Source organism: Oryctolagus cuniculus, chromosome 20 (assembly GCF_964237555.1).
Source record: "Oryctolagus cuniculus chromosome 20, mOryCun1.1, whole genome shotgun sequence".
NCBI classification, from domain to species: Eukaryota; Metazoa; Chordata; class Mammalia; order Lagomorpha; family Leporidae; genus Oryctolagus; species Oryctolagus cuniculus.
The window spans coordinates 47,324,342-47,332,496 of record NC_091451.1 but is presented as its reverse complement, the minus strand read 5'-3'; the positions used below and the strand labels follow the sequence as shown (position 1 = coordinate 47,332,496).

The 8,155-nt window shown below is 67.4% G+C and overlaps 1 protein-coding gene across 3 annotated transcripts; it reads right to left on the bottom strand.

Annotated features, from left to right (window-relative positions):
* Positions 1-1,139: 1,139 nt before the first annotated feature.
* Positions 1,140-4,065, bottom strand: TMEM121 (transmembrane protein 121). 3 transcript variants are annotated; one of them, XM_051828192.2, is made up of 2 exons: positions 3,958-4,065; positions 1,140-2,531 (listed from the first exon to the last, which is right to left on the bottom strand). In XM_051828192.2, the coding sequence occupies exon 2, from the start codon at positions 2,357-2,359 to the stop codon at positions 1,403-1,405; it is 957 nt and encodes a 318-aa protein (XP_051684152.1). In that variant the 5' UTR covers positions 2,360-2,531; positions 3,958-4,065; the 3' UTR covers positions 1,140-1,402. The 3 variants fall into 3 exon arrangements, with proteins under 3 accessions (XP_051684152.1, XP_069921574.1, XP_051684151.1); XM_070065473.1 differs by lacking the exon at positions 3,958-4,065 and adding an exon at positions 3,690-3,754; XM_051828191.2 differs by lacking the exon at positions 3,958-4,065 and adding an exon at positions 3,035-3,660.
* Between the last annotated feature and the right edge of the window lie 4,090 nt (positions 4,066-8,155).

Genomic DNA, 8,155 nt, shown 5'->3' with positions numbered 1-8,155 from the left:
CCCCCTCCCGCGCCCCAGGCCCTGCTCAGCCTCACCCCATGTCCAGTGGCCCCCAGGTCCTCACAGTCCCCCTCCCGTGCCCCAGGGGAAAGTGGCTGGAGTGCGGCTGCCCTGCCCTGTTGCAAAGACCCCGGAGGACAGAACCCTGGGGCGTTTGGCTCCCACACTGCGAGGCGGAGCTGAGCTCCACACCATGGCCACAGGGGCGCCAGGACCCAGCTACTCAGGGACGGGCGCAGCCTGTACATTGTCCCGATCCCTGGGTGGGGGTGGGGTGCCACTAAAGCCAGCCAGGACAGTGGGGAACCAGGGTCCCGCCATGCTGGTCACAGAGACCCTCAGTGTAGACCTGCAGGAGCCAGCTGGGGGGGCTGGGGTGTGTGGGGCAGTGGTATCTGCCATGGGAGGGAGGAAGCCAGGTCGGGGTGCTGAGTGCCCCTGGGGTGTGGACGCCAGCCCCGCAGGCAACACCACCAGGAGCCCCTGAGGAAGGGTCAAGCAGAACGGCGGGAGGCAGTGGCCTCTGGGGGCCTCTGTCTCTGGGCTCTCACAATGGTGCAGCTGGGAGGTCGTCCCTGAGCACAGCCACTGCTGTCGGCTGGGGGCGACAGGGGGGGCCCGCAGCACACAACCCACTCCAGGCACCTATGGGCCCCAGAGGCCCGAAGGCCAGCGCAGTGGGCAGTGTTTCGAGCACCGAGCCTCAACCAGGGGCCCCGCCCAGACACCACTGACCCTGCTGAGCCTGGTGCGTCCAGCCGGAGTGGACGTCAGGGGAGAGACCACGTACAGATGGGCTTCCCTGCGCTGTGCTGCGCTGGCTGGGGTTCCGCTGCCCCCCGCCCCGTGCGAGGGGCACGGCCAGGCTCCCGCCAGGGGACAACCCACAAGGGGGAGAAGAACCGGGGCTGGAGGTGTCCACGATGTCCCCAGCGGCCCAGAGTGGAGGCTCCGGTGCCGGGCCGGGGTGGAGGGTGTGCAGTGAGGCTGGGGTCACCGAGAACCTCTGGGGCAGGGTCTGGAAAGTCTCCCACCCCCTCGCGCATGCCCCGAGCTCCCGAGAGCCCCGCCCACATCACCCACCCGCGCCTGGCGCGCTCAACTCCGACGCAGGAAGCAGGCGAGGCAGAGCGGCCATGGATACGAAACTGGAAACACGAGTCTTTAAAACAACAGCGGCCCGGCGCAGGGACCGGGCCTCCGCCCCCGAGGCCCTCCCGGTAGAGCAGGCAGGGGCCCGGCCACCTCCGCTCGGGCCGGGCGGCGCAGAGGCGCGCCCTCAGAGCCGGGTGGGGGCCGAGGGTCCGCGCTCCGAGGATTCCTGAGATGAAGAAGCGGCCCGGGCGCCTCCCGCACCTGGCCCCACGGCGGCCCGCCCGCACCCTGTCCCGCGCCGGCCCCGTCACGTGTCCAGGGCCTCGCGCGCGGGCGAGGGCCCTCGAGGGCGCCCGGGCGGGCCGTGCAGCGGCGCGGGCGCGGGCGGGGCGGGGCGCGGCGCCGGCGGCGGCTGCAGCTCGAGCGCCAGCGCGGGCGGCGGGAAGTCGCGCACCTGGCGCCGGTACTCCAGGAAGGTGCAGGCCTTGGTGGCGAGCGCCACCACGTTCTTGCCCACGAAGACGGCCGAGACGCGGCTGTCGCGGAAGAGCGCCATGTTGGCGGCGCGCGCCAGCACGGCCACCACGTTGACCGTGGCGAGGCTGAGCACCGGGTACAGCATCATCTTCTGCGGCGCGATGTGCTCGCCCTGCATGCTGACTTCGCTCAGCGCCACGCAGGGCAGCACGAGCAGCAGCATGTAGCAGTAGAAGAAGGTGAGGCCCTCGGCCCACAGCGGCAGCCCGCTGCGCGGCGGCTCCCACAGGCTGGCCTGCATGTCCAGCAGGTCCAGCAGGTCCAGCGCCACCCAGAAGAGGCGGCCGCGCAGGTCCTCGCGCTTGCGGAAGGTGCGCACGTACTCCATGCGGTCGAGCGCCACGAGCAGCAGGAAGAGCCCGGGCACGCACACCGACAGCAGCAGCGTCAGCGCGCGGCGCGCCACCGGGTCGCCCGCGCCGCGCCGCGCCGCCTTGTAGTTCTGGAAAACGAAGTACAGCTTGATCTGCAGCACGAAGATGTACAGGAACCAGAGGATCATGGCGTAGCCGCGCTTGGCCGTGCGCACCTCGGCGCCCACCCACACGGCCACGTAGCGCAGCACCAGCAGGAAGCACGCGTCGCCCACTAGCACGATGATGCACACGCCGACCTTGCGCGGGCCCTGGTTCTGCTCCACCAGGTACGCGTCCATCACGGCCATGCTGCCCACGATCACCAGCGTGGTCAGGCACACGTGGCGCCGGTCCGGGGGCGGCAGCACCATGGTCGGCCGCCGCGACCCCCGCGCCAGGCGGGACAAGGCCCGGGGTGGCGGCGGCGGCGGCGCGCGCGCGCGCGGCAGCGCTCAGCCCGCGGGCATGGCGAGGCGCGGCCGGGCGCAGGGCCTGTCCAGCTGCCCGGAGGGCGCCGCCGCTGCCGGCCGGCGAGCTCGGAACCTGCGGGAGACCAGAAGAGACCCGGTCAGGCTGCGGGGCCGGGCCGCCAACCCCCAGCCTTGGACGCGGGGCCTCCTGCGTGCCGCGCCGTGGACGCGCCTGGAGCCCGGGGAGCGCGCGAGGACGCGGAGCCCGGGCGCGGGGCCTCCAGGGGGCGCTGCAGGCCCACCTGACGAACCCAGACCTCCTTCCCGCCACCGCCAGGAAGGAAATGGAACGGAAGTGGCTCCTCGCCGCCGCGCGCGTCCCCGAAGCCCCGGCGTTGGTCCCTGCTGCGCCCGCGCCGCCGTCCCTCCCCCGGGCTGCCGGCGGAGGCCGGGTAGGCTGCGGCTGTCCCCGGGGAGACGGGTCCGCTCCGCGGGGAGCGGGGAGGCCCCGGAGCCCCGGGGCGGCATCGCGGGATGGGACTCGGGTTCTGGGCAGGGCTCCCACCCAGGACAGAGCGTCGCCCGGCGCCTCCCCACCCCCTCCCTCCGCCCCGCACTGCCCTGGCCCTCGCACACCTGGCGCCGGGCCCCTCCGCAGCGCGCACAGCCCCCAGGCCTGCGGGCCGGGTCCGCCCGCTGTCTAGACAAAGGCACGAGGTCTCACGTCAGCCCTGACAGTAGAGCGCTCGGTCGGCCCCCGGGGACCCGGCACCTCCGGTTCCAGGGGGTCCCCACAGCCACGTAAGGGGCGGAGCCCCCCGGATCGAGTACAGAGTGGCTCCGCGGTCCCTGAGCCTGGGCTCCTGGCTCCTGGCTCCAGGTCCCGAGCTGCGGCTCGCGGCGACACGCCCCGAACTCACGCCCCCCGGATGCGTAGCCTGACCGGGAAGCCTCAGGCCCCTTCCCGCCCACCGGGGCCTCCTCCCGCTGCGCGCGGACCTCTTCCTCCCGCGCGCTCGCCGCGCCGCCGCGGCCTCCCTCCCTCGATCGGCAAACCCTGGACCGAGGTGCGCCGGCGACCGCACGGATCCCGCCCCACCCCCCACCGGAGCCCAGGGCCTCGACCCTGGCTACCCGGACCGCACTCGCGGGTCTCGGCCTCCGGTGCCCGCCCAGTCCCCCACCCTTGCGTAGCCCCCCACGGGCGCGCCAGAGGAGAGACCGGGGCCCGCTCCGCGCTCCGGGCGGCGACGCCTGCGTGGCCACCCCACGGCCCCCAGCCCGCGCCTACCCCGCCGCCGGCCAGATGCGGCGCCGCGCCCGCCGGCCCCCGAGCCTCTGCGCCCGGCCGCGCCGCCCCCGCCCCGGCCCGGAGGCCCCGCCCCGCGCCCCTCGGCCGGGCGCCCGGCTGGCGGGGAGGGGTCCTGGCGCCCGCGGCCGCTCCGGTTGCCACGGCGACAGCAGCGCGCGGCGGGGGCAGGTGGCTCGCGGCCCGAACGCCGCAACGCTCACCCGCAGCCCTGAGCTTGCGCCGCGCCCACACCGGGGATCCCACTCACCCGCACAGGCGGCCGGACCGGGTCCCAGCCGAGCGCTGTCCCCGGCGAGCCGGCCGCGACGGGGGGCGGGGCTGGCCGCCCGGCTCGCTGCGGTTGGCCCCGCGAGGCCGGCGACGGCGGGAGCCCTGGGCCCTGGCCCCAGCGTGCGGCTGGGGTCTCTGCCTGCTATGGGAAGAAATCCAGGTTCCCGGGACCTCCCGAGAGGGCGCAGCGAAGGGAAGCTGAGCGCCAGGCAGCCGGGATTGCGGCTGAAACCGCCACTCCCCAAACTGGTTTTGCTGAGCCCCCGCGCACCACCGGCGGGTCCATCCCCAGCACAGAGACGTCCTTTGGGAGCCAGAAGCGGAGTCCGAGGGTCAAAGGGAGACACCCAGCATCCCACCGCTGGGAAGGGTGGAGCCAACTCCCTCCCAGGTCTGCCCTGCGCCCCTGCGGGTGGCCCCAGGCAAGCATGGCCACGATGGCCACACCCCAGCTGTCCACTGGGCTCGAGTCCCTGAGAAGGGTCCACAGGACCCCAAGGCAGCCTCTGCGCAGGAAGCAGCCGGCAGGGAGGCCTTGGGAGGGTTGGAGGAAGGGCAGGTGCGCAGAGCCCTGGGTGCCCAGGGCTTGGTGTCCACGCGGCAGAGGCACCCCCACCCCGACCTGCCAGCCCCACGTCTATGGCAAAGGGGCTTTGCCATGGGAGCACCTCCTGAGCTTGCTCTAAGGCAGTCGGAGGGTGGCGCAGGCCCGCGAGCCAAGGGGAGCAGGTGCCTGCGGGAGGTGCCCAAGGCAGGGCACGGCTCTGCCCTGGAGCTTCTGGAAGGAGCCAGCCTTGATTTGAGCTCCTGAGCCAGCCTTGATTTGAGCTCCTGATTTCCCGGCCCACTCAGCTGTAAGATGGTGCTGCAAATGCTGACGCCAGGGACCCCACAGGAGCGTTGCTGGGGCCTGAAAGACGCGCACGAGGTGGGGAGGATGGTCCCAGACACAGCGCAGGGGCGGCGGGCAGCCACTTGAAGAAAGAGATGAGTGCCGGGGAGGCCTCTGGGCCTGTGCTGTGTGCGTGACACGGACGCGTGGAAAGAACACAGATCTGCGGATCCAGAAGTTGAAAGGCCAGCCTGGGGCAGGTGCGGGGCCCAGCAGCTGGATGCCCTGGGGGCGCCCGCGGCCCCTTTCAGAGTCCTGGGGTGAGCCAGGACCACTGCTTCCAGTCCAGGCCGTGGATGGTGCCTCAAGGACCTGGGTCCCTGCCACCCAGGGGGGAGACGCAGATGGAGTCCCTGGCTGCCAGCTTCGGCCTGGCCCAGAGGATAGGTGATCTCACTCTTGCCCCCCACCCCACCCCTGTTTCTGCCTCTCAATGAGTAATTTTAAACCAGGAAATGTAATTCCTCATATTCACAAACTCCGGGAAAACACGATCACACCTACAGATGGAGAGTGGGCATTTAATAGAGTTCAGTGGCCGTTCGTGACTTATTTTAAAAAGCTGTCAGTAGGTGAACGATGGAGGAGGATTTCCTGTAATCTGATAAAATGCATCTGCAATAACCCTGCACAGCCAGCAACGTTGGCAACGAGGAGTTGGGACCAGCCTGCAAGGCAGAAACGGGCAGAGGTGCCCACAGCACTGCCCAGGAGCCGGGGAGGCAGCCTGCTCCTCACAGGGGCAGGGAAGGGAATTAAAACTGCAGACGTAAGCGTTGAACTGTTGTTGCTTTTCCAGGTGACACAGCTGTGTACTTCCAAAAGTCGAAAAGAAATCCAGGGGCCGGCACTGTGGCACAGCAGGTAAAGCTGCCACCTGCCGTGCCAGGATCCCATATGCGGGCTGATTCAAGTCCCAGCTGCTCCACTTCCCACCCAGCCCTCTGCTACGGTGGCCTGGGAGAGCAGTAGAAGGTGGCCCAAGTGCTCGGGCCCCTGCACCTGCATGGGAGACCCGGAAGAAGCTCCTGGCTCCTGGCTTCAGATCGGCGCAGCTCCAGCTGTTGTGGCCTTCTGGGGAGTGAACCAGCGGATGGAAGACCTCTTTCTCTGTCTCTACCTCTCTCTGTAACGCTGTCTTTCAAATAAATAAATAAATCTTAAGAGAAAGGAATTGGGAGATGAGGATTTAGACTGAGGAAGTGAGCTTAGCAAGACTGTTTCTAATAGCTCAGTGAGTATAAACCAGCTGCACTTCCTTTTTTAGAATTTTTACTTTTTTTAGTTTGAAAGGCAGAGACAAGCAGAGCAGAGCTCCCCGACTGGGTCACTCCCCAGGTGCCCACAACTCAGGAATTCAGCCTGGGTCTCCCACGGGGACCCACGTCCCACAGCGTGCGTTACAGGGAGCTGGAGTCCAGACAGAGCTGCGGCCAGCACCCACTGTGCACTGTGGGACAGGAGTTTCTAGGAGGACGGGGGCAGGTCACAGCCCGTGGAGGAGCGGGACCAGAAGGCAAAGGTGTGCTGCTGGGAATGCGCTGTCCGTGGGCAAAGCCGCCCTGCAGCGGAGCAGCCCACTCCACAGATGCTCCGGACGCCCGTGGGAAGAAAGCCCGGTGGCCGGCGCCGCGGCTCACTAGGCTAATCCTCCGCCTAGCGGCGCCGGCACACCGGGTTCTAGTCCCGGTCGGGGCGCCGGATTCTGTCCCGGTTGCCCCTCTTCCAGGCCAGCCCTCTGCTGTGTCCAGGGAGTGCAGTGGAGGATGGCCCAGGTGCTTGGGCCCTGCACCCCATGGGAGACCAGGAAAAGCACCTGGCTCCTGGCTCCTGCCATCGGATCAGCGCGGTGCGCCGGCCGCAGCGCGCCGGCCGCGGCGGCCATTGGAGGGTGAACCAACGGCAAAGGAAGACCTTTCTCTCTGTCTCTCTCTCTCACTGTCCACTCTGCCTGTCAAAAAATAAAAAAAAAATAAAAAAAAAAAAAAAAAAGAAAGCCCGGTGGCTCCCGGCCGACCACAAGAGAGCGGCCTGTGCTGCACCGGTGGGAACGCGTCTCTCAAAGGACAAAGCCAGAGGACCCTGGCCCTCCCACGTGCTGTGGGGACCACGAATAACACGTGGGTGGAAATGCGTCTCAAAGGACAAAGCCAGAGGACCTGGCCCTCCCGCGTGCTGTGGGGACCACGGATAACGCGTGCGTGGAAACACGTCTCAAAGGGCAAAGCTGGAGGACCCCAACCCTCGCGTGTGCTGTGGGACCACAGGTCTCTAGTACCTTGTGTTGGAAGGGGTGTTTAATGAGACACAGAGAGACAGTAACCATAAAAATACGAGGCTGCTTAACCGGAAAACCAAGCCTCTGTTCGGGGCCGGCGCTGCAGCATGGTGGGGAGGGAGGCTGCCTGTGACGCCAGCATCCCACATGGGTGCTGGTGCCAGCCGGAGTCCCAGCTGTTCCCATCCCAACCCAGCTTCCTGCTGATGGCCTGGGAAAGCCGAGGAAGACGGCCCAGTGCTAGGGCCCCTGCGCCCAGGGTTCCAGGCTCCAGGCTGGACCCTGGGCCTGGGCCTGCAGTTGTGCCCATCTGGGGAGTGAGCCCGCAGAGGGAGATCTCTCTCTAGATATAACTCTTTGAAATAAGTATATAAATCTTAAAAAAGAAAAAAGGAAACAAGACAGTGCAGCCTCCCGCCAGCAGCTGCTGCACTTCTGACCCAGCTCCCTGCTAAAGCACTGGGAAGGCAGCCGACGGCTCGCGGGCCGGCCCTGCACCCACGGGAGACCTGCAAGGGCTCGCGGGTCGGCCCTGCACCCACGGGAAACCTGCAAGAAGCCCCTGGCCCAGCCCCGGCCGTTGTGGCCATGGATTGGGGGGGAGGTGAACCCGCAGATGGAAGCTCGCGCTCTCTCTGTAACTCTGCCTTTTTTTTTTTTTTTAAGATTTATTTATTTATTTTAAAGTCAGAGCTACACAGAGAGAGAAGGAGAGGCAGAGAGAGACAGAGAGAGGCCTTCCATCCACTGGTTTACTCTCCAATTGGCTGCAACAACCGGAGCTGTGCCGGTCCGAAGCCAGGAGCCAGGAGCTTCCTCTGGGTCTCCAGCATGGATGCAGGGGCCCAAGGACTTGGACCATCTTCTACTGGTTTCCCAGGCCACTGCAGAGAGCCGGATTGGAAGTGGAGCAGCCGGGACTCAAACTGGCGCCCACAGAAATAAACAATTCATGTTTTTAAATTGTATTTGTTTGAGGGGCCGGCACTGTGGCGCAGCGGGTTA